Source organism: Taudactylus pleione, unplaced genomic scaffold (assembly GCF_031769625.1).
Source record: "Taudactylus pleione unplaced genomic scaffold, aTauple2 ptg000479l, whole genome shotgun sequence".
Lineage (NCBI taxonomy): Eukaryota > Metazoa > Chordata > Amphibia > Anura > Myobatrachidae > Taudactylus > Taudactylus pleione.
In genome coordinates this window covers 8,092,905-8,119,812 of record NW_028284881.1, presented here as the reverse complement: position 1 = coordinate 8,119,812, position 26,908 = coordinate 8,092,905, and the positions used below count along the sequence as shown (strand labels likewise).

The 26,908-nt window shown below is 44.0% G+C and overlaps 1 protein-coding gene across 1 annotated transcript; it reads right to left on the bottom strand.

The window, feature by feature from the left end:
* On the bottom strand, positions 1-26,098 carry ERP29 (endoplasmic reticulum protein 29). The gene is made up of 3 exons (XM_088449093.1): positions 25,970-26,098; positions 20,689-20,827; positions 1-510 (listed from the first exon to the last, which is right to left on the bottom strand). The coding sequence occupies exons 1-3, from the start codon at positions 26,096-26,098 to the stop codon at positions 8-10; spliced, it is 771 nt and encodes a 256-aa protein (XP_088305219.1). The 3' UTR covers positions 1-7.
* Between the last annotated feature and the right edge of the window lie 810 nt (positions 26,099-26,908).

Below are 26,908 nucleotides of genomic sequence, written 5' to 3'. Positions count from 1 at the left end.
GCCCCGGTCAGAGTTCCTCTTTGTCTTGGTGGTGGCTCTGGAAGCTGCTGAGAATATTGAGCCTCTTCTGCAGGTCCTCCTTTTTAAAGTCACTCATTTTATTCTTGTCAATGAGTTTTGTGATACGTTCAAACTCACTGTTAGCAAAGTTCTCCCCCTGGTTCAAGATTTTGCTCATGATCTTTATATATTGCTCTGCAGACTGTTCTTCCTGCTCTCCAACATCTGCCAGCATAGCCTGGCCTTTCTTCAGTAGCTCATTTCTCTCTTCTTTCTTTATGGACTTTAGGAATTCTCTGGCCAATTTATCATATTCTTCCAGGCAACCCGGCATGCCCAAATACACCCCATGAGTCTTCAGCCAATGCTGGATCGCGCTTGTTTTAACCACTCCAGTGTAAGGGATAGGATTGTCAATGTCACCATCCACAAACAAGTAGAAGTATGGGAAGTTTTCGTTGCCCAGCTTGTAGCGCTCTCCCAACTCCATGTTCAGTTTATCTCCATAATCTGTATAGGAACAAGGACAGTACAGAACAAGCCCTGAGATTGTTGTCATTATTTATTGTGTCTAATGCTCTACAGCAGTGGTTCCCAAACTCGGTTCTCAAGGTACCCTAGCAGTCCAAGTTTTAGGGATATCCATGGCTGATCGCAGATGGTTAAATAAAAATGAATGCAGTACTAATTAAATCACCTGTGCTCAAGCATAGATATCCAGAAAACAAGGACTGCTGGGGTGCCTTGAGAACAGAAGGAAGGGCTATACCACTAATGCATCGTTATAGGAAAAGGGAAATGATGGGTTTGTATCTCAGCAATGTGTCTTTATGATCACTTGTTACGACATGCCCACATGCAGAGCTACAATGTATAATACCATTCACAGATGTAGCCATTTTGTTTGTGAAAGCAGAGCTCATGTTCCTATAGCTCATGGATTGGATAAAACATCTGTTCCGAAAAAGCTGAACACTGAAAACTTTCATAGCTGTATTAGGGAGATGCATAAACCTTTGCTGTATATAAGATCTAATTTAAGGACCAGTTTTCACTTCACCATGTTATATGTAATTAATTTAGCTTGTGTAATGTTCATCATTCTTTTCCCAACAATGTAATCCCAATTCATCATATAAATAACTTATAACCTTTTCAATTGTATTGTTCAAGGATGACCTACTCGTATTCACTACCTGTCAACTATTTCTCTTTTGGTGTTATAGTTCCGATTTTAGAGGGCAGTCCTGCGATCAGGATTTCAAATTATTTATTTTTATTTATTTATTACCAGTTATTTATATAGCGCACACATATTCCGCAGCGCTTTACAGAGAATAATTGGCCATTCACATCAGTCCCTGCCCCAGTGGAGGTTACAATCTATGTTCCCTATCACATGCTCACACACATACACACTAGGGTTAATTTTTATGTTTGGAAACAATTAACCTACCAGTATATTTTTGGAGTGTGGGAGGAAAACGGAGTACCCGGAGGAAACCCACGCAAGCACAGGGAGAATATACAAACTCCACACAGTTAGGGCCGATCTAATGGTGTTTTCCTAATTTAAATGCCTATGGAGGAAGGAAGTTTTAGATAAATTAAACCAAAAATGCAGCTAAAATAAGTGCATATGAGTATACATCCAAAAATACTCCAAAACATACATAAAGAACAAAAATGCACATATATAAAGCCCTCTTAGGTTATCCACATTAACACAAAAGCCAAGGTGCACATAAACCTTTGTTTATCACACAAAGAAATGAAATAATAATCACCATATGTATAATATGCTCCTTAAATGTTAAATCAGAATAAAACATTTCCAGTAGATGTTTAGTAGACAGGTTAGATTGTAATTTATTCTGATGCCTAAATTGGTATACAGTACAATCCTTCACATTCCTCTGTACTCGATCAGAAAAAGGTTTGCCACAACATAGGTCAGGACAAGGGACACAGAGAACAGACAAGTAGTGCAGAAAATCCTTTTAAATATCTATTTCATAACAATTTGCACTTACAATACAAAGTAGAATAACAGGGGATGCAGTTTATCTGCCGGCAGGCGGGTTGCCGACAGTCAAAATACAGACGCTGGAATACCGCCACCCCGAAGGACATCAGGATACCGGCGTCGGCATCTCGACCGCCAGAATCCTGAACGTCCGGACGGCGGTAAGTATGCGCGGTTAGCCAGGGATGGGGGGGTTAGGCACCACTGGGGGAGGTTAGGATTAGGCATCCCCCTGGGAGGGTTAGGTTTAGGGTGCGGGAAGGGGGTGTTAGGGTTAGGCACCACAGTGGGTAGGATAGGGTTAGGCACCCCCCGGGGAGGTTAGGGTTAGGCACCACTAAGGGAGGGTTAGGGGTTTTCGTGTACTTACCTGCCCCTGTCGTGATTTTGTACCATTCGGGCTTCCAGCTTCGATATTTGAACCGGGGGCTATTCAGCCGCCAACATCTCATACCGATTTTAATAACAGTGTATAAACAAAGCTCCATAGATGGCAAACAGCAACTGGTTGGTCCCAAACATCCAAGGTGTAAAAAGGACTGGCTGAAACTCTATTCCGGATACTAAGGTCTGCCTTAGTGACACAACACCAGCAGATAGTCAGACATGGAGTCAAAACATAACAGGAGAGCCACACATTTTTGTGTTAATGTGGATACCCTAAGAGCGCTTTATATTTGTGCATTTTTGTTCTTTAATTAAAATACCTGATATGGCGATGCCCCCATCCATGATGGAGACCAATGATGCTGGGAGGTATGGTATCCCTCATGTATTCATTTGCTAGCTATAGACTTCATAGCAGTATACAGTTATCCCATCCACACCATAAAAGTGTTTGTCAGCAACATGGATGGGTCTAATGAGGCCTCTCTGGGAAAGAATATTGGGGACATAGGAGTAGAAAATGTGTAATTTAAGCAAGCTAATTTTCTATATTTGTAATTTCCACTTTGGTGACAGATCTATTAATGATGAAACAGATGCTATTTGTAGTTCAAATGATAGGTAACACTTTCCTAATAATGTTTATTTGAGGAAGGGGTGAATGGGACATTATTTACTTCCTGCCTTGGACTGCAAGCTTTTCAAGTTGACACAATAACATAATTTGGAAATGTCACAGAAATAATAAATACACACTGTCAAAAGAGAACAAAGGGAAGAGGAAGAATGATGGATGAAATGAACCAGAATTTAAAAAACAAACAAAAATACATCTGGGGCCAAATGTACTAGGGTGAGAGTTTAGAAAATGTGAGAGTTTAGCAGTAAACACACTATTACATTGGTCGAGTTGTATTTTCAAAATGGGAAAACATCTGGATGAGAGTTTAAATCGTGAGAGGTGTTTGAGTATGAAAAACATGCGAGTTTGCCTGTTCCCAGAGTCTGGGTCTGATTACTACGGATCGCAGGTCTGCTGTGAAATTATGCTAATGACTGCAATCACAAAGCCATCGCACAGCCAGCATAGAGACGCCCACTAACGCTATCTCACATCCGTAATACCTTGCAGTCCTGCGTATACATCGGGAACATCGAGTAACATCGGCCGCTCATGCAAAATTACATCAGGTCTGACCTTACTCAGAAATTGCCAACCTCGTCACATGCAGTAAGTACTGAAGCTGCGTATGCCGTCGCAGTGGCTAATTTATGCACGTCCATGCAACAGCGTTCAAATGGACTGGCACGCCTGCGTTTCTCCAACCATTCCCCTGTCACCACCCCGAAACGCTAACATCCCGTCCCTTGATCTGCGATGGCTTTGTATCTGCGTAGGTGTTCGCAATGCGAACTGATGCATGTGCAGTACACACCATCAGCCGATCTGCAAACACTGTTGCAGTTGCGATCCATAATGAATCAGGCCCTCTATTACACTGGCAGAGTTTAAAAAGTGTGAGAGTTTACTATACATTTGGCCCTTGTAGTGAAAGAAAGCAAAATAAAATGAATATTAAACAGATTCTTTTCCGTGAATCACATATAGTTTGCTTCAATATATACCAGTCTCTTACTAATTTAAGCAGCATATTGTTAGATGAAAGAATATTAATGAGAATGCAGCATAATGGCATGCCAGGACCTCATTGCCTTATGCCTCAGAGATGTCATTATTTCATTCTTGCCTACAGATGTGTCCTCATACACCTAGCCTCAATCTGCCATACGACACGAGATGCCCGGCATCACATTGCAGACCCAGGGAAACACCACTCAAGGGTCCTGGTTCAGGCTAATGCCTGCCAAAGCACTGCAGCTCTCCTCACACACAGAGAGGTCTCATGGTGCGAAAGCGATTGCAATGGTTAATTTATGCACGCCCATGGAACGGCGTTTAAACAATCAGACACACCTACATTCACCTAACCACCCCCTCATTACTTCCCCCAAATGCTGACCACATGACAATCACTTTGCGAATGGATCCTCTGTGAGCACGTAATCGCATAGCAATCGCGACGTATGTGCAGTGAGACTTACATGCACTCATAATGTAAAATAATCGCCCAATCTGCGTAAATATTTGCATTGCGTCCGCTGCTGAATCAAGCCCAAAGTGTACTACAGATGCTGGACTGGGACTTTATCTACACATGAATAAGCTTTATACTGTACATGTACACAGTTGTATATGAGACACAGCAAAACTTAGCATGAGAATAAGCCGCAGACGCTGCAGCGTAGAACTATGTCACACTTCAAAATGATCAGTGAAAATCTAGCAAAGTAGTTATGACACTTCCAGTTGTTTTATTTGTGCGAATTAGACCTGGCTCGCTGAGAGGGACTGTCTGGTGCAACTGAAGTCACATGAGTATGAGGACACATCTGTACATTTTACATTACCAGGCTGCGAGATCCTGGAGAAGGATGTCCAGTGGGTAGGTGCGGGTGTGTGGCTGTTATTTGGGCTGGGGGCAGTTCCGCGATGTCTTATAGACCGATTAATCAAAATTTGTTTTATCACTACATCATTGAGTAGGTGACAGAATGGTTTCTCAGTGTGTTGGGTTTATTTAAGTGGCGGCTGGTAAGAGCAGCAGGTTCCTGGTGTGTTTAAGCCCAGAATTTAAAAGGTCAATGCTATTAATAGCAAAACACTCCATTGCACTTCTAAATGTTGGGCTTAAATGCTCAGTAACGCCACCTGTTAAACATGAAGGAGGAAGTGTGATGGTATGAGGCTCTGGATCCCAAGTCAGCGTCTTGCACAGAGTGACTGGTATCCAGAACCAAAAGGGCTACCACAGCATTTTGCAGCACCAAGCAACATCCTCTACACCTAGTTGATCAAAAGTTCACCCTACAGCAGAGAATGACCTAAAACATACCTCCAGAACTACCTTAGAAGAAAAGAACAGGACAGTATGCTTTTAATCATAGAATGGCCAGTACAGTCTCATCAAGCTGATTTGGGATAGACTGGACAGAAGAGTGAATGTAAAGCAGCCTGTAAGTGTAACACGTTTGTGGGAACTTCTGCAGCGGTGTTCCCGAACAATATTTGATTTCCATTTTGTTCGACAGTTATATCTGCAAAAAAACAGGAAAAGTACCAAGGCGCTTTGACATACACTGTTAAAGTGTATCTGCAGCAGTTAAAAAAAGGGGAAAATGCAACCCCACAAATGGTAATAGAACAAGCAGAAACTGCGCTAGTATACACAAAGAATTAATTAGGCACGAATTTAATGTAAATCAGATAAAAAAAACATAAAAATATACAATACACAATCAAATAACACATGTAGAAATGCGAACAATATGAAGAGCAATAGGAGCAATAGAATATGAAAAATTGAAAAAATAAAAAATGAGATATATAATTGTAGAAAATTGTTGAAAAATTTTATATATTGGTGAAATATTCTCCACTGATAATAAATGTCCAGCTGTGCTGTGTTCCGGAATAACGCAAATATTGTACAGCGTACAAAAATTAAATTGTCACAGTTGAAAAAGAAGAGGGGGTTTATTTGTTGTTTTTTGTTTGAGTTCCCCAATTGAAATCAATCTGCCTATGGTAGATACAATATATCAGCTGTCCATATCATGGTCTGTATCAATTAGATTGTTGCAGGGTTAGAAGTTCTCATAAGAGCCACTTTAAAGGCTGGCAACCACAAAGCCTCCCATCCGTTGTCACAGCACCTCAATTTGGAGCATGAATGTTATAGATTGTAGGTAAATGAAAACGGCTTGTATTGAGGATTGTACTCACTCGTTGTATAGGAGCGCCGTTAGGACCCACACGTCTGAGAGGTGCTGGGAAGTTACCAAGAGCTGGAACGCGCGGCCGCGACTTAATAGTATCCAGGAGATGGAAAGGCTGTGGGTGCTTTGGACAGACCGGCAGGTTGATGTTAGGACCGGTACATTAAATTTATGCCTAATTATTTCTTTGTGTATACTAGCGCAGTTTCTGCTTGTTCTCTTATATCTGCAAAAGTTGACTACTTTGAAGAGGCAAAAACTTTCTTTGATTCAATTTTGTTAAACAAAATGATTCTATCCCCGCGTGTCTGCAGACCTTGGCACCACTCCTGTGACAGATCCACATTCTGTATCCACATTCTGGGTTAGAGACCTCTGTGTTTAAGGCACTGAAATCTCATCGCGTCTGCATCTGTTAGCCAGCTGCACGTTGCCTTCTGGGGAATGAGGATTCCAACTGCCGCCTGGTGATCTCCCATCTGCTACAGCAGTGCACACTGATTTTACTAATATCTGTCAGAGATGGGAGCCTGCTGCTTACACCATGTTAACCAGACATTTGTTTGTGACCTACCTGTGGGACCACTTCATTTTGGAGAACATTACCACCTTATTGGACCCACATCTTTATTTTAGACCCCACTCCCAACAGGACTTTCATTTATCCACATAAGAGTTATAGGGCCCTATTCAATTAGGTGCGAAAAGTCAGTTTCTGTGGAAAAGTATCGCCGGTGACGTAATTTCAACAGGTGAAAACTTATCCCCATATTCAATTCCAAAGAATTTTCGCCAGTGCGGAAAGTCAATGCATTGGAATAGGCGAAAAAGATTTGCCTATGAAAGCTGTTGAAAAAAAGTGCAGAATTGGGGCTTTGGGGTGCAAACTTGCGGGAACCATACTGCACCCTTGGGACAGCCCCCCCAAAGGTAAACTGTGTCAAAAAAAATTTAAAAATACTTAACACCCCAAAAAATTACTTTGAAAAAGTGAGCAAAAAAGTACAAAGTTGGGGGACAAACTTAAAAACTAGCTAAATAGACTCCAGGGGGGTCCCCAAGTATGCCCCAGGTGTTTTAGAGTTTGCAGGTGATTGCGGCAGGTGGATTTTTTAAGTTTTTTGAAACTTCACTTTAGCACTTAAACTGCTAAAAGCTATTCTTCATCACTTGTGCAAAGACGCTAATTAGCATCTATTGAGAGAATTTAAGTACCCCAAATACCTTCAGCAGGGCTATTTGGGGGTTTCTATAGTGATCCCCAGTGTCAGTGCATCTTTTGGGGGGTGTCAGGCTGATTTCCCCAAATCTGAAAGCACTTTTCGCCAGATCCGAATTCACCGGGTCCCGTTTTCGCCAATTTCTAATTGAATACGGAGATAAGCGGGGACGAGCACGATACTTTTTCACATTGAAAACCAGCGATGTCGGCGAAAAGTCCGGCAGTACTTTTCGCTCCTAGTACAGGACTTTTCGCTCCTAATTGAATATGCCCCATAGTCTCATCTTATAATACAGCCTGAAACTGCCTCATCTATTTGTTTTATTTATAGTACCATTTTTCAAATGTTATGTTTACTTGCTTCTATTCCCTTATTAATGTATATTGTTTGGATGTTTATTAAATCTTAATTCTTATAAGAAACGTACTAGTCATCTGACTCAAAGCTGATCATTTTTACTTGTTATTATTTGTACGTTGTATCAACAATTTTTTTTTCTATAGTCTCTCAGCATGTCAGGAGAGCTTCCGAGTCTGCGGCTGGTCAGACCTGCCTAAAGGGTAAGATGGCCGTTCGATGTGCATCGATGTTACCCATATTTACACAGGTAAGCGACGTCGTACGCAGATAAGAAGGCAGCAGTGGGCGTCCCTATGCTAGGGTGATCTTTTGAACCATTTGCATATTTTCGCAGCTGTGTTCCATACAAAATCGCAGCTGCGATCGCATTAGTGTCCATCTCTGATCAGGCCCATAGTGTGAAGTGATACACACTGACCTGACTCATTAAATTGTGGAAATTTCAATAAAAACTGGAAAATGTGGTTGTTCTAAAACTTTGGACAGGTAGTGTAAATAAGTTGTAAAATATGTGAAGTAAAATCTATTATATGCTCAAAGGCTTTCCGTATTTACAACATGCTCTTCTAGGAGCACATGAGGACAGATGCACTAAACGCTATATGTAGTCAGTAACAAATTATAACGACAGGTGGCCTCTTTATTTTAAGTAACCAATCTTGCTAGAAGCTGATTATCTGTTCTTTCATTCAAACAATATCCTGCAGACAACTCGTTAATTCTTGTAAAAGTTGAGCTAACTCCTAGCAAAGGCTCCAGGACATTATTGTGTTTGTTAATTTCAGCAGAAAGGGAGCTCATCAGAGAAACAAACCCTTTAAATCATTAGACTGGCATGCTGAATAATGTCAAAACAGACATCTGCCCTTAAGACATTCTGAGCCAGCAGTAGTTCTGCCACTTATTAGAAGTATAATGTAATAATAGATTTGGGTTTTTTCCAACTTCCTCCATTTTTAAGCCAATTCCCCAGTCACACTTTTTGTAACCACTATTGAACTTTTGTAAAGTTTGGTACATTTTTACATTTTTTAGGGTTTTCCTAGTGCTTGTGGTTTTGTATAGTAGTCCTACTTGGTGACTTCTTTTTATCTGGGCCCACGGGAGATGTTGAAGGGGAAGAAACAGGTGGGAGGTGTCACCATGAATTACTAACCACCACACAATGCTGCAACTCACTGCATTACACCACCAGACTGTCCACATCTACAATAGGGAGAGATTCTCCATTCCCCATCTCTGACCATAACCTTCTCTCTTTAACTTATTGCTCTCATCTTCTCCACTTCTACCTCCTCTACTATCACTACTCCTTGAAACTGCCCACAATAAAGTTAGCAATAACCTCCTTGCTTCCAGCCCAATGGCCATTACTCTCTGCTCATTCTTCTCGACCTCTCTGCTGCTTTAGACACTGTGGATCACCCCCTCCTCCTGCAAATCCTTCACTCCCTTGGTCTACGTGATACTGCCCTCACATGGCTGTCTTCTTACCTCTCATGACTCTGCCCCCCCTCATCACTTCCACTAACAGTAGGTATGCCCCATGGTTCTGTTCTTGGACCCCTCCTAGTCTCCCTCGATACATCCTCTTTCGATGAACTCATCAGCTCTTTTGGCCTCCAATATTATCTTTATGCTGATAATACCTTTTCTCCCCTGATCTCTCCCCCTTCACTCCTCACTCTTATCTCCAACTGTCTCTCTGCTATCTGTTCCTGGATTTCCCAGCGCTTTCTTAAAATGAATATGTCTAAGACTGAACTTATTATCCCACCCTCCCGCATAACCTCACTTCCCGCTATTTCATTATCTATTGATGGCACAACCATCCCCTCTAGCCCGAGTGCGCTGTCTTGGAAGTATCCTGGACTCCTCCCTCTCCTTCAAACTACACATTCAGAACCCGTCGCAGTCCTGCCATTTCCATCTCAAAAATATTTCCAGGATAAGACCCTTTCTCAGCCTGGATACTAGTAAGACCCTCATCAACTCACTGGTCATCTCCAGATTGGTTTACTTTAAGCTCCTCCTATCTGGCCTCTTTGACTGCCATCTCTCTCCTCTCCAGTCTGTCCTAAATACTGCTGCTCAGCTCATCTTCCTTTCCAAATGCACTACATCTGCCTCCCCTCTCCTACAAGCCCTGCAGTGGCTCCCCTTCCCTTTCAGAACCAAATTCAAGCTTCTCACACTCACTTACCCATTCCTCTCCCACTCTGACCTTATCTCCCTTCACACTCCCGTCCGCCATCTTCGCTCCGCTAATGAATACCGCCTCTCCTGCCATGCCATCTGATTACTTCTTCCCACAACCGCCTTTGCAAGTGCTGCTCCCTACCTATGGAATTCTCTACCTCTAGACCCACTTCTAACTCAAAGTCTTCCATCTCTCATCCTAACGCTCTATCCCATGCTCACTATCTACCCCATCTGTGTCACACCTGTCTGCCTACCCTTACTCTTTAAAATGTAAACTCTCATGAGCAGGGCCCTCTTCCCCCATGTGCTTTTCCTTCCCTTACTATTATTTACGGCACCTAAACCTTGACTTCTGCCACTATGCTACTTATTTGAGACAGCTGTTGCAGCAACGTTTATATACCATGTACTTGTCCTACAAGACACTGTGCTCAATTAGTTATGTACTCTGTTAGGCGCTGCGGAACCCTTTTGGTGCCATATAAATAAAGGATAATAATTATGTGCAGAACAGGGAGACTGGTCTACTATCTCTGGAGTCTCCAGGCACTCTGGGAAAGTAGGCAAATAAGTTAAGATTGTATTTAGTCTAAATCTGATAGACACTAAATTAGGGGTGAGCGGGTTCGGATTTCTGAAATCCGAACCCCCCCGAGCCCCCCCGATCCGAGGCAGATCCGAGTCAGGCTCGACTTTTCCCGCCTGACTCGGATCTGAAATCGAGGCAAAACGTCATCATCCCGAGTCTCGCAGGTTTTGGATCCTATATAAGGTACCCGCGTCGGCGCCATTTTCTCACTCGGCTGTGGACAGTGAAGAGGGAGGGTGGGAGTTAGGGCTGTGTAGTGTAGTGTAGTGTAGTGCTGCTGTTGTCCACTACTTCAAAGTCCATAGGGGCTGGCTGTGTTGTGCTGTGCTGCTGTTGTTAATAGGGGCTGTGTCCACTACTTCAAAGTCCATAGGGGCTGGCTGGACTGTGTTGTGCAGTCAGTTCTCCATAGGGGCTGTGTCCACTCCAAAGTCCTGTGCAGTGTCCCAGTCCTAAAGGGGTGCTGTAGTGTTGTCCAGGGGGTGCTCTGTCCATCAGGGGTGCTCCCCCAAGTGCTAAAAAAAAATATATATTTTCTGTGTTTGTGAATTGTGTGCGCAGTAGCCGCACATGCATCAACAAAGTAGTGACAAGCGTGCGCCTGTGTCATAAGTAAAAGGCCGGCTGGCTTGACCGTTAAAGGGTGCTGTAACCCCCAAAGTACACTCCAGTCCAAACCAAAAAAATAATTATTTTCTGTGTTTGTGAATTGTGTGCGCAGTAGCCGCACGTGCATCAACAAAGTAGTGCCAAGCGTGCGCCTGTGTCATAAGTAAAGGGCCGGCTGGCTTGACCGTTAAGGGTGCTGTAACCCCCGAAAGTACACTCCAGTCCAAACCAAAAAAAAAATTATTTTCTGTGTTTGTGAATTGTGTGCGCAGTAGCCGCACGTGCATCAACAAAGTAGTGCCAAGCGTGCGCCTGTGTCATAAGTAAAGGGCCGGCTGGCTTGACCGTTAAAGGGTGCTGTAACCCCCAAAGTACACTCCAGTCCAAACCAAAAAAAAAATTATTTTCTGTGTTTGTGAATTGTGTGCGCAGTAGCCGCACGTGCATCAACAAAGTAGTGCCAAGCGTGCGCCTGTGTCATAAGTAAAGGGCCGGCTGGCTTGACCGTTAAAGGGTGCTGTAACCCCCAAAGTACACTCCAGTCCAAACCAAAAAAAAAATTATTTTCTGTGTTTGTGAATTGTGTGCGCAGTAGCCGCACGTGCATCAACAAAGTAGTGCCAAGCGTGCGCCTGTGTCATAAGTAAAGGGCCGGCTGGCTTGACCGTTAAGGGTGCTGTAACCCCCGAAAGTACACTCCAGTCCACACCAAAAAAAAAATTATTTTCTGTGTTTAGCCGCACGTATATATCAAATCGATATAACATAAATGGAGGACCAAACTTTCTCCGATAAAAATAAAATAGAGAAAGATCAAGAACCACTTCCTCCTAGTGCTGAAGCTGCTGCCACTAGTCATGACATAGACGATAACATGCCATCAACGTCGTCTGCCAAGGCCGATGCCCAATGTCATAGTAGAGGGCACATACAATCCCAAATGGCAAAGTTCAGGAAAATGACCTTGAAAAAGACATTTAAATCAGCTGAAGAGAAACGTAAACTTGCCAATATGCCATTTACGACACGGAGTGGCAAGGAACGGCTAAGGTCGATCCCTAGTATGTTCATGACTAGTGGTTCAGCTTCACATGACGATGGAAGCCCTCCTCCCACTAAAAAAATCAAAAGAGTTAAGCAGGCAAAAGCACAGCGAAGAACTGTGCTTTCTAAGAAGATATCACAAATCCCCAAGGAGAGTCCAAGTGTGGTGGTGGTTGCGATGCCTGACCTTCCCAGCACTGGACGGGAAGAGGTGGCTCTTTCCACCATTTGCACGCCCCCTGCAAGTGCTGAAAGGAGCACCCACAGTCCACTTGCTGATATGCAAATTGAAGATGTCACTGTTGAAGTACAACAGGATGAGGATACTGGTGTAGCTGGCGCTGAGGAGGAAGTTGGCAAGGAGGATTCTGATGGTGATGTGGTTTGTTTAAATCAGGCTCCGGGGGAGACAGTTGTTGTCCGTGGGATGAAAAAGCCCATCACGGTCATGCCTGGGCAGAAGACCAAACATTCCACCTCTTTGGTCTGGCAATATTTCTATCCAAATCCGGACAACAACTGTCTTGCCATATGTACCATATGTAAAGGTGAAATAAGTAGGGGTAGGGACGTCAACCACCTAGGAACATCCTCCCTTATACGGCACCTGCAGCGCGTTCATAAAAAGTTACTGTCAAGTTCAGAAACTTTGGCTAAGACCGTAAGCAGTCCAGGGACACCTAAATCCCGTTGTCCTGTTGTATCCAAGCGCCTGCAAACCACACCGTCAACTCCCTCCTCGTCAATTTCCTCCTTAGTCAGGATCGGAAGTAGTCCTGCAGGCCATGTCACTGGCATGACTGACTCTCCTATCCGGGATTCCTCCGGAGGATCCTGCATTGCTACGCCTACTGCTGCCGCTGCTGCTGTTGCTGCTGCTGGGAGTCGTTCATCATCCCAGAGAGGAAGTAGGAACACCACTACTTTTACTAAACAATTGACCCTCCAACAGTCCTTAGCGAGGAGGATGAAGTACGACAGCAGTCATCCTGAAGCAAAACGTATAACTGAGGCCTTGACTGCTATGTTGGTGTTAGACGTGCGTCCGGTATCCGCCATTAGTGCAGTGGGATTTAGACAATTGATGGAGGTAGTGTGTCCCCGGTTCCAAATCCCGTCTAGATTCCACTTCACTAGGCAGGCGATACCGAGACTGTACAGAAACGTCAGAAAAAGTGTCCTCAGTGTCCTGAAAAATGCCGTTGTACACAATGTCCACTTAACCACGGACATGTGGACAAGTGGAACAGGGCAGACTAAGGACTATATGACTGTGACAGCCCACTGGGTAGATGTATCACCTTACGCAGCAACAGCAGCAGCGTCACCAGTAGCAGCATCTCAGAAACGCCAGCTCGTTACAAGGCAGGCTACGCTGTGTATCACCGGTTTCAGTAAGAGGCACACCGCCGACAACCTCTTAGAGAAACTGAGGGAAATCATCACCCAGTGGCTTACCCCACTTAGACTCTCCTGGGGATTTGTGATATCTGACAACGCCACCAATATTGTGCGGGCATTACATCTGGGCAAATTCCAGCACGTCCCATGTTTTGCTCACACAATAAACTTGGTGGTGCAGAATTTTCTGAAAAGCGACAGGGGCGTGCAGGAGACGCTTTGGGTGGCCCGAAAAATTTCTGGCCACTTTCGCCATTCAGCGACTGCGTGCCGAAGACTGGAGCGCCAGCAAACACTCTTGAACCTGCCCCGCCATCACCTGAAGCAAGAGGTTGTGACGCGGTGGAACTCAACCCTCTATATGCTTCAGAGGATGGAGGAGCAACAAAAGGCCATACAAGCCTATACATCCACCTATGACATAGGCAAAGGAGGGGGTATGCACCTGACTCAAGCGCAGTGGAGAATGATTTCCGTGTTGTGCAAGGTTCTCCAGCCCTTCGAACTTGCCACACGTGAAGTCAGTTCAGACACTGCCAGCTTGAGTCAGGTCATTCCCCTCATCAGGCTTTTGCAGAAGCAGCTGGAGAAAGTGAAGGAGGAGCTAAGACGGAGCGATTCCGCTCGGCATGTGGGACTTGTGGATGATGCCCTTCATTCGCTTTGCCAGGATTCCAGGGTGGTCAATCTGTTGAAATCAGACCACTACATTTTGGCCACCGTGCTCGATCCTAGGTTTAAAGCCTATGTGGTGTCTCTCTTTCCGGCCGACACAAGCCTGCAGAGGTGCAAAGACCTGCTGGTGAACACACTGTCAGCTGAAGCGGAACGTGACACGTCAACGGCTCCTTCTTCATTTTCTCCCGCAACTGGGGCTGCCAGGAAAAAACTTAGGTATCCTAAGCAACCCACTGGCGGTGATGCAGGGCAGGCAGGACCAAGTTTGGACATCTGGTCCGGACTGAAGGACCTGGCAACAATTTCTGACATGTCTACTGTCACTGCATATGATACTGTCACCATTGACAGAATGGTGGAGGATTACATCGGTGACAGCATCCAAGTAGGCATGTCAGACAGTCCATACCTGTACTGGCAGGAAAAAGAGGCAATTTGGAGGCCCCTGTACAAAGTGGCTCTATTTTACCTGAGTTGCCCCCCCTCCAGTGTGTACTCCGAAAGAGTGTTTAGTGCAGCCGGGAACCTTGTCAGCGAAAGGCGTAGGAGGTTGCTTCCACAGAATGTGGAGAAGATGATGTTCATCAAAATGAATTATCAGCTCTTCCAGGGAGACCAGCCTCCAGAAGGTACAGAGGGACCTGTGGTGGTGGATTCAAGTGGGGACGAGTTAATACTTTGTGAGGATGAGGATGTACACACTGAAGAGGGTGAGGAATCGGTGGATGAGGAGGATGAGGATGACATCTTGCCTCCGTAGAGCCAGTTTGTGCAGGGACACATTAATTGCCAGCTTGTTTTGTGGGGTCCCAAACGAACCAATCATTTCAGCCACAGTTGTGTGGCAGACCCTGGCGCTGAAATGATTGATTTGTTAAAGTGTGCATGTCCTGTTTATACAACATAAGGGTGGGTGGGAGGGCCCAAGGACAATTCCATCTTGCACCTCTTTTTTTTCTTTGCATTATGTACAGTTTGGGGCCTAGTTTTTCTAACTGCCATCCTGTCTGCCACTGCAGTGTCACTCCTAGATGGGTCACGTGTTTGTGCCGCCCACTCGTGTCGCTTAGCATAGTCATCCAGCTACCTCGGTGCAACCTTTTGGACATAAAAACACTATTGTGAGGTGTGAGGTGTTCAGAATAGACTGGAAATGAGTGGAAATTAAGGTTATTGAGGTTAATAATAGCATAGGAGCAGAAAAACCTACAAATTCTGTGATTTTAGCTGTTTTTATGCTTTTTTTCAAAAAAATACAGATCCAAAACACAAAACCCAGAACCCAAAACACGGAAGGGTGGTTTTGGTAAAAACCAATCCAGATCCAAAACACGAAGAAAGATCCAGATCCAAAACCAAAACACGAAAAGTGGCCGGTGCACACCCCTACACTAAATATATTCTGGGGACATGAGAAAAGTGTCCCAGTAAATGGTGCAATCTATGACAAGCAGTGTATACATGCTTTTCATTGTTTAAATGAGCCATCTGGTTGTATAACATTAAAACACCTCTTCTGTGAAATCCTATGCACAATGTATACTGTGTTGGGAAAATGCTTTATCACTAAGGGGCATATTCAATTAGACGCGAAAAGTCCCGTACTTTTCGCATGCCGGACTTTTCGCCGACATCGCTGATTTTCCATGCGAAAAAGTATTGCACTCGTCCCTGCTTATCCCCGTATTGAATTACAAATCGGCGAAAACGGGACCTGGCGAATTTGGATCTGGCGAAAAGTTCTGTCAGATTTGGGGAAATCAGCCTGACATTGGGGATTACTATAGATACCCCCAAATAGGCCTAATGAAAGTATTTGGGGTACTTAAATGCTCTTAATATCTGCTAGTTAGCTTCTTTGCAGAAGTGGTGAAGAATAGCATTTAGCATATTTTTTTGCTGAAAATAAGTAGTCCCAGCAAATTTGGGGTACACGAAAATGGGTGCTAGCATATTTTAAACTTGCTAAAGTGAAGTTTTGAAAAACTTTAAAAATCCACCTGCCGCAAGAACCTGAAAACTTAAAAACACCTGGGGTATACCTGGAGTCTATTTCACTAGTTTTTAAATTTGTCCCCCAACTTTGGACTTTTTCGCCCCCAAAATGAAAGTACTTGTTTGGGGAGATCTAAAGTATTTTTTTAACTTTTTTTGATGCAGTTTATCTTTCTTAGGGGGACTGTCCCAAGACTGCAGGGGGGGTTTCCGAAGTTTGCACCCCAAAACCCCAATTCTGCACTTTTTTTCGACACCTATTCATAGGCGAAACTTGTTCGCCGGCCCCATTACATTGAGTTCCGCACCGGCGAAAAGTCTTCGGAATTGAATACGGAGGAAACTTTTCGCATGGCAAAATTACGTCACTCACGATACTTTATAACCAAAAACAGCTTTTCGCACCTAATTGAATATGGCCCTAAGACGGAGAAGGGACAGTGTAGGCAACCTTAAGTGCACAATCTTAAAAAACACAATCTGATTGCTGGATCTGATTGCTGATGCGCAGTGACTATAAGGAAGCAGACGTTTGAATTTGGCTCACCCTCACAGCTTTGTCAGGCTGCCTTCCATTTGATAGAAAGTAATAAATCAACACAGCTATAATACTGCACAGCTGGCTGGCTGGCCGGCTGGCTGCCAGATGCACTCTTTGCAGGTACAAAGGTAAATTAACAGTCACAAAGGTAAAGTTGGCTTTATATTGAATATAGATCCTGAAACGGGATCGGGATGTATTAACGCCGGCTGCATTGTTCAAATCCCGACAGCGCATGCCCGGCAGGGATGAAGATCCTGACTGCTGCTAAAGGTAAGTAACCATAATCTCCCCCCCCCCCCTCTAACCCTAACCCTCCCTTAGGGGTACCTATCACTAACCTCCCCCCTAGTGCCTAACCCTAATCCTCCCTCTAAGTGCCTAAACCTAACCCCCCCACCCCGCTGCCTAACCCTAAGTCTCCCGGGGGGTGCCTAACCCTTACCTCCCCCCGGGGGTGCCTAACCTTAACCCCCCCTTTCGCTAGCCTTAACCTAACCCTCCCAGGGGGGTGCCTAACCCTAAGTCCCCCCCGGGAACCCTATACCTAACCCTCCCTTCCCCGCGGCTGTCCATGCCCGGCTTACCTTCGATCGGGATGCCGGGCGTCGGCTCAGCGTAGGTAAAATGACAGGCATTGGGATTTCGACGCCTGTCATTTGTACCTTGCCGGGATTAGACAGTCGGGATGCCGGCGGTTGGGATTGCGTCCATTGGCTTCCCGACTGCTTACCCCTGAGACCATGTTCCAGTATACATATCATGAGACTTTTTTTTTCTTTTATGTTTGCAAAATAATACTTGAACCCCTTTACTGGAAATGAGTGGGACTCGTCATCCACATATACAGTCAGGTGCATAAATATTGGGACATTGACAGAATTTTCATATTTTGGCCTCTATTCACCACCACAATGGCTTTGAAATGAAACAAACAAGATGTGCTTTAACTGCAGACTTTCAGATTTAATTTGAGGGTAATTACATCCAAATCAGGTGAACGGTGTAGGAATTACAACGGTTTCTATATGTGCCTCCCACTTTTTAAGGGGCCAAAAGTAATGGGACTATCAACTCAAAAGCTATTTCATGGACAGGTGTGGGCTATTCCCACATTATTTCATTATCAATTAAGCAGGTAAAAGGTCTGGAGTTGATTCTAGGTGTGACATTTCCATTTGGAATCAGTTGCTGTCGACTCTCAATATGAGATCCAAAGAGCTGTCACTATCAGTGAAGCAAGTCATCATTAGGCTGAAAAATCAAAACAAACCCATCAGAGAGATAGCAAAAACGTTAGGTGTGGACAAATTAACTGTTTGGAACATTCTTAAAAAGAAAGAACGCATCGGAGAGCTCAGCAACACCAAAAGACCCGGAAGACCACGGAAAACAACTGTGGTGGATAACAGAAGTATTATTTCCCTGGTGAAGAAAAACCCCTTCACAACAGTTGGCCAACTCAAAAACACTCTCCAGGAGGTAGGTGTATATGTGTCAAAGTCAGCAATCAAGAGAAGACTTCACAAGAGTGAATATAGAGGGTTCACCACAAGATGTAAACCATTGATAAGCCACAAAAACAGGAAGACCAGATTAGAGTTTGCCAAACAACATCTAAAAAAGCCATTACAGTTCTGGAACAACATCCTATGGACAGATGAGACAAAGATCAACTTGTACCAGAGTGATGGGAAGAGAAGAGTATGGAGAAGGAAAGGAACTGCTCATGATCCAAAACATACCACCTCATCAGTGAAGCATGGTGGTGGTAGTGTCATGGCGTGGGCATGTATGGCTGCCAATGGAACTGGTTCCCTTATATTTATTGATGATGTGACTGCTGACAAAAGCAGCAGAATGAATTCTGAAGTGTTTCGGGCAATATTATATGCTCATATTCAGTCAAATGCTTCAGAACTCATTGGACGGCGCTTCACAGTGCAGATGGACAATGACCCGAAGCATACTGCAAAAGCAACCAAAGAGTTTTTTAAGGCTAAAAAGTGGAATGTTATGCAATGGCCAAGCCAATCCCCTGACCTGAGTCCGATTTAGCATGCATTTCACTTGATGAAGACAAAACTGAAGGGAAAATGCCCCAAGAACAAGCAGGAACTGAAGACATTTGCAGTAGAGGCCTGGCAGAGCATCACCAGGGATGAAACCCAGCGTCTGGTGATGTCTATGCGTTCCAGATTTCAGGCTGTAATTGCCTGCAAAGGATTTGCAACAAAGTATTAAAAAGTGAAAGTTAGATTTAGGATTGTTTAGTTTGTCCCATTACTTTTGGCCCCTTAAAAAGTGGGAGGCACATATAGAAACCGTTGTAATTCCTACATCGTTCACATGATTTGGATGTAATTACCCTCAAATTAAATCTGAAAGTCTGCAGCTAAAGCACATCTTGTTTGTTTCATTTCAAAGCCATTGTGGTGGTGAATAGAGGCCAAAATATGAAAATTCTGTCAATGTCCCAATATTTATGCACCTGACTGTATTTTATGGCTGCATATGACAAATTCCACTTGTGGTCTGCCGCTACAGGTGCCGTAGAGAAAAAGAAAAGCTTACCTGCTCCCCATGTTACAGAATAGCAGTGACAAGTGGTGTGAGCTGGAAGGTTCGCAGGAAGTGAGCAAGAGTACAGAACAGCAAGTAATGAAAGGGGGGTGGGCTCTATGTTCCCTATTTCCCCTATTCCAGGACCTATAGTGATAGGGGCACCATTGTTTGAAAAAGGGGAGGTCCCTTGTTTTGAACTAGGAACCCCAAGAAAGCTAATGTCTGGTCATCAGTGTTATTCACAGACATGAATCCCTACACTACAGAAAAATAATGTAGTCCAGGGATGGGTGAAGAAAGTGACTGAGTCCTGATGGAGAATAGCGCATTATAAATACACTTATTATTATTATTATTATTTCCCCAACCTGGCTTCCAATAATTACCATGCCCACAAATTTAAAAGAGGGGAATCCCCTCTTTGAAATGATGCGTCCCTTTACCAGTTATTGTCTTGTGATCACCAGACAATGTCATCCTGCTCTTTGAAAAAAAAACATTTTTTTATAGATGTGGAATGTCTGACTGTGCCTTATGCCCCCATACTGTCTCGAACCCATGTGGGTCATGGCACTCTTGTTTGAAACATACACATTTGCTTTTAGTTCATTTTCAAGAAAAAAAATACTTTTTTGCACATTTGGGATACATTTTATTTGACGTATTAGAAGGAGCAAAAAGACTAATGATATTTTCTGTAAATGCAAAGACTTCTGGGGAAAAAACGAGCTGTAATTTGTTTGCGTACTGCATAAAAAAAGATAATGATATTGATGTTGGAATGTGACTAGCAAACAAGCAGTAAAATGGCCTAGGATTGAGAAACCCTCAGTAGTGAATCTGAAAATGGTAGATTTACTGCAATACATTTCCCTTTCTGTATAAAAAAGGGTCCGCAGCAAATTTTGGAGATATCCACTACGGCACAGCCCGCGCCACAGGAATCTACGGGGCTGCGATGTCCCTGTATGCAGCAAGCTCTGAAAGTTTCTGCCCATTATAGGTTGTGCTTTCACAAGAAGAGGCAGAAACAGAGGCTCAATTCTGACCAGTACAATTCTGAGGAGAATATTACCGGCACATTTTATTTATAAAAACTGTCACACAAGAAAATATTGGTGATACTCACAGCAACAAGTTCACCGTTAGCTTTAATTTTTTAAATGACAGTCTGATTGCTTGGTTGCTATTGCCAATACCAGCTATTTCCTGTGCATCAGTTTAGGTTTACCTGAAATCCCCACATCAGCCACTAGAAGCTCTTTGCTGGTAGACGAGCTCTCTGCCAACTGTTTGAACTCATCCTGCTTTTCTCCGTACGGATACTGAGTGTCAAACTTCACCAACACAAACTTGCTCTTTGGGATAACCTGTGAGGAAAAAAAAGATGGGAAATGCTATTTTGCAAGACGCCAATAACCCCAACTACTACTGTATCTCTTACATGAAAAATATATAGATTTCAAGTAAATTTACTAAGAATCGTGTTTGTCTTCTACACCAAAACGCTGGACATCGCTGGTGGTTTGCAGGGTCTAAATGCAAGATGTACTAACCATCGTATTTGAGTGTCTATTCCAAAGTGCTGGCGATAGTCATCATATGTTTCACTTTATTTTAGTAAAACTAATGTTAATAAATAAGCCCCTATGTCTCTCTCTGTCCTAACTGAAGAACACTTTATTGCAGTGTTTCTGGAGGTATTTAAAATTCAACAAGTTTTGCATTAGTTTTATTTGTGCTTATATCCACCTTATTCTGATTATGCTTATGATTGGCAATAATAGACATGAAAAAGAATGAACACAACACAGACTTAACATGCAAACTGCACTTCCTTGTAGGGATTTACAGCATTTATTAAACCGGTCTGTTGCCATCAAACCCTACATATGATAACAATAGCTCTACAAATAATCCTGTGCCTGGAGCTAGAATTCAATGTCTGAATTATTTCATTTAAAACAAATAGCTTAAATACCTTACATTTTGTTGTTATTACTAGTGCAGAGTTCCTGGAAATATATGATTTAGTCACAGAAACGAGAATATATAGCCTGACACTGAGGGTCTGATTTAGAGGTTTGCGACATTATGTAAATACTGCTCCATTCCCGATGAACATCTGTGTGCATGAATGTGCAAGGACTGAGACACCCACTATGAGCGCCCGTAGGTGCTGTAATACTGCATGGGACGCCACCATCGGTCGCACCATCGAAACTTGCAACAGCCCTATGGCAGGTGGTGATTTTCTGTCTGAGTAGAGCCTGATTAATTACGGATCACGATTGTGATCACAGCTGCGATTACGCACACAGACTTGCTGCGAAAATATGCTAATGTTTTCAATCGCAAAGCCAGCATAGACGCCCACTACCGCTTTCACACATCCATAATACCATGCAGTCCTGCGTATACATCGGGAACATCGAGTAACATCAGCCCCTCACACAATTACAACAGGTCTGACCTTACTCAGAAATTGGTAACCTTGTGGCATGCAGTGAGTACTCAAGATGCGTATGCCTTCGCAATTTATGCATGCTCATGCAATGGCGTTCAAATGGACAGACACACCTGCGCTTCTCCAACCACTCCCCCATCACAGCCCCCAAAGGCTCACAGCCATTCACTCACTCTGCGACGGATTCCAATCTGTGTAGGTGATCACAGTGCGATTGCAATGGTAACTCACGCACGCACACTGCGGTGCATACGCATGCACAGTATGCACTATTGGGCGATCTGCGTAAGCTGTTGCAGTTACTATCCGTAATGAATCAGGCCCTTAGTATGTTAACACTTCAGCGAAACGTCCATAACACCCATATGTGTGTACACACTGTGTAACGCATGTGCTGTACACGTTTTTAGGGATTTTCGTGCATGCGTAGTAGCAAATAATTGTTCAAGTCTGTGAACATGATCAGCATTATGTGCGGCTCTGAATCAGGCCCTGAGAAATGGTACTGAGAGACCAGAATTATAAACTATTTGTTATTGTTATAATTTCAACCAGGGGTTAAAGTGGCCTGGAACAAGGTAGAACTGTGTTCCGCCACTTGTATTGGTAGGTGGAACTAGTTCCGCCTCAGCCGCGGCCATGCACAGTTGCTGCCTGCGCTATGCCAGAGACTCCTCCTCTCAGAGTCCAACAAAGAACCCGCCATGATGTGTGCCACCCAGCACAATAGATGATACGGGTGGTGTTGTGTGTGTCGGCCTCCCCCCCCTCCTCAAGTCCTGGTGGTTCCTTTTTGCGGTATGATGTTAGATGTCATGCGGCTGCAGTCAGGGCTGGTGCTACCACTAGGCAGCTTTAGGCAGCTGTCTAGGGTGCTGGCCACTAGGGGGGCGCTGCTGAGACTGCCTACCACAAGTTTCTGAAACATCCTTCTTCTAGAGTGACATTGCTTGCGACAGGCAGCTGCGAGTCTTATTAGACGCAGCTGGCGCTATCTAAACACTTCTCCCTGCTCTAAGCTCCCTTGCCCTTATTTACATGTGTGCTGTACAGCACCAGTGCAGCAGCAGCACTGCAGCTTCTCCTGAGTACCAGCCGTCTCCTCTCCTGCTCTTGCAGCACCTATTCTTCCCTCCCAGCCAGAAAGGAGCTCCGCCTCCCAGACGTAAGAGTAATGGGTCACAGAAAGGGGCTCTGGGGGGCATGTCCTGGGTCACTCTCCCTCAAGGACCCCCTCTCAGTCAGTATTTCAGCTTAACTGCTTGTAGACAGAAGGATGACTAGAAGGATGTGGCAGTGTCCCAGCAGGGGGCGGGGCTTCCCAGCAGAGGATACAACACTGACTCCTGCAATGTAACAGTCCCCTATCAGTGACAACTTCCAATCTATAAGGGGTGAGGGATATTAAATGATATTGTATTGCCCCAGCCTGTGTCTGTTTAGATATGTGTCTGTGTAAGTTGTATCTGTGTTTATATCATACTTGCCTACTTTTGAAAAAGCATTTCAGGGAGATTGTGAAAGCAGCACCTATGAGCGTGGCGATAAAGTGGACGTGTACTGATACATGTGAGAGGCGCCATAAACCTGATTTACAACCAAATGTAAACGGGCCCCAAAGCAGTAAGAGCTACTTGTTGATGAAAACACACTGATACTTTTTTAGAAAATGCCTGTAGCCATAGGGATCATTGTGCCTTAAATGATTCTAATGATCCCATTTGAATGTATATACTGTATCTGAGGTTTATTTTATTAACAGCTTCATAATGGGGTTAAAGTGCAATCAGGGAGATTGATAGACTCTTCAGGGAATCAGGGAGATTGTTACTATTTCAGGGAGTCTCCGTGACAATCAGGGAGAGTTGGCAAGTATGGTTTACATATGTCTGTTTAGATGTGTCTGTGTAATTGTTTATGTGTGTCTGTGTAACTCTGTGTATATGAGTCAGGATTGTGTTATGCTCGTACGACCTGAAGAAACTCCAGTACTGGGAATTAGGGTTGGTAGAGTTGCATTGTTTTTTAGTGTGCATGAGTGTCTTTTCTCATGGCACGTCTTTACACAGCCTCTAGTCTGACTTGTGAATGTATACGACTGGCGGACTGAAGTAGGTGTGTATGGGGCGAGCTGAGCGGATGGTATTGGGGGGAGCAAGGGCGGTATTTATGTAGCTTTGCCTAGGGCTACTAGAGACCTTACACCGGCCCTGGATGCAGTGAATAGGAGCAGGCACTCTGCATCTCTGGCGGTGGCAAAGCACCATTCCACCACCCTCTCTAGGACAACTGTCAGCCCTGATTTCAGCCTTTGTGTATAACAACCTTTGTGTATAACAACCTTTGTGTATGACAATCTTTGTGCAGCGACTATTTGGAACACTACTGTGCAGAATGTAAAACATTAATAAATTGGGTTATACTACAAATATATGGAAACTTTGCTTTAACCTGAATTTATGACTGTCCCTCTTTGTATTCTGTACTGTAGAACATTTTTTCCCATCATTTGTTCTGAATCTTCTCATGGTAATGAGTACAAAGTGAGCACGGTTTAGTTATAGCCATACATCACTTGGACAGACTACAAGTCATGTGGTTGGTTTCTTTTTGTCTTTTTGTCCCAATTTATATATATTTTCATAGACCAGTTAATTTGCATGGTCTCATGGGATGCGACCAGTGATGTCAGTATGGGTGGTGACACCCAGTGCGGTACTTACGGACTTCTCACATGCGTTCAAGGCACGTGGTTGAAAGAGTGCATAGTCTCAAGGCTTGGCACATGGTCATCCCTGAAAATGTTACACATCACACTCTGGGAGCTGCTAGGCAGCCCCCAGCCTCTCCCAGCACAGTGTATGACGTGTGTGTCATCCATCAGTGCTGCTCGGAGACACCATCCGAGGGGGTGACAACAAAATAGCAGAGCAGCTCTGCTATTTTGGTGTCACCCCCTCGGATGGCCCACACCCACCTTGTGACACCACTGCATGTGACTACAGGATGGTAGGTAATCTTATGGGGTTGGGTATGAGATGCCGGTGCTTGGATCCAGGCTATCAGAATTCTGACGCCGGCACCAAGACAGGATTTAGATACCGACACCTGACCCTCCTCCTAAACTCAGTACTTACCGTCGGGATGCTAGTGTTGGGATTCTGACAAGTGTCGGGATTCCGACAGGTGTCGGGATTCCGGAGCCAGCATTCTCGGGCCGGCATCCCGACTGTCGGTATTATGACCGGATCCCATCTTATGGCATGGGGGATGCCTTCTAGGCAAACATTTTGTTTTGTATTTGTTTTTTCAATTAAATATTTAAATACTTTTTACAAAATATGTTCTGAACTTAAATAAGTATGTGGTGGATAACTTGTTTACAAAGAACCCCATAAAAAAAATCCATCCTAATTTGTTCATTTATTTATTTAATTTTAAAAACTGTATATTAACAACATTTTCACATTCCTTCAAGTTTTGCAAAACAGATATGAGGGCTTTTCCTCTATCTACCAATCATGTAAAAGGCACTTGACACTTGGCCTCATTTGATTGGTCAAGCTGTAAAGGGTGTGTTGTCCTGGTTCTCCCATAATTTTTGTTTCTTAGCTATGGGGAACCTGTATTATGCAAATCCCACAGTCTAATGATTAAATACATACATAATAATTACATAGGTAGCACAGAATTGGATGACACTAACTAAACACTAAAACAATGAATACAAATAAATAACTCCTCTCTATATAGCTTGATTCCTGCAAACACATGCATCTATTAGACAGACATAAAACACTAACACTGTAGCCAATATGGAATATACAACATGAAGTTCAATTTTTACACATTTACATTCAGATTCAGATAAATAATAGTACACAATACATCAGCATAAGGGTGCTATGCTATGCTGTGCTGTCCTGTCCTATCACACGTTTCCCTTTCACCACCATATTATAGTGTTGCCATAATACATGCAGTGCGTGCTTGTCGAGGCAATGGACATGAATGGGCAGGACTGTTACTGTAGCCCCCTCATTACCTTATAGAAGGTGATCTGGTCCAGAGACAAGGAACCCTTGGTGTGCAGTGCACAGCAGTGTTGCAGCACGATGCTGCAGGCTAGCAGCACCACAAGCACTGCACATGGAGCCGACACTCCTCCCGACATGATTTTTGAGCAAGATCAAAGGCTGGTGATGAGCAGAGATGGGATCATGTGACGTGCCTGCTCTCACACTCCCTGCCCATCATGTGACACACTGACATGGACTGTGGATATGGAGGGGTCTCTGAGATCTGCTCATTGCAATGGAAATGATAGTATTTCACTTGCTAATGCTGCCTGAATTCCGGGGACAGTTACAGATTTGTTACTGGAAAGTGGAAACAAACATCTCTATTTTTTTTTTTTTTTTTTTTAAATACTGACCAGCTGTCCAATATCTATCTGATTGTGCAATGTCTCAGCAGCAATATGTCCCTGGTAACTTGTAATATTATTTTGTTATTCTACCCTGCTACCTGTCCTATCAAGTAAGGAGCAGCATAGCACTACAATGTCATTTCGCTTTTTTGTTAGAAGCATTTTATGTAATAAGCAATTTCAATATAAGCAGCAGAGCCGGTGCAAGGTGTCTCAGCACCCTAGGCAAAACTTCAGCCTACTGTCCAGTCCCCACTCTACACCGAGACCCACTTTCCAGCCCCTCAGGTAAAAATGAGGAGGTGGCGTCTTAGAAGTTCCAGAGCCGTCACTTGCATTTAGTACAACAAAATGTCTCTCTCAGAGACATCCCTAATATTGTGATAGGCAGACTCTGTGGCACCCCGCAGATCCCGGCGTACTAGGCAGCTGCCTAAAACCCCTTTTCCACCAAAATTCCGGGTCTGACCAACAGAGTTCCTATCCGGATCAGACCCGGAATTTAGCCGGCGCCGTCCCGGGATATTCCCGAGTTGGCGCCGCTCACACCGCAGT

Coding starts and splice junctions, on each gene's coding strand:
- ERP29 (XM_088449093.1), bottom strand. CDS start 26,098: ATGTCGGGAGGAGTGTCGGCTCCATGTGCAGTGCTTGTGGTGCTGCTA. Junction 20,828..25,969: donor ACCAGATCACCTTCTATAAG/GTAATGAGGGGG, acceptor TTTTCCTCACAG/GTTATCCCAAAGAGCAAGTT. Junction 511..20,688: donor GGCTGATGTGGGGATTTCAG/GTAAACCTAAAC, acceptor GTTCCTATACAG/ATTATGGAGATAAACTGAAC.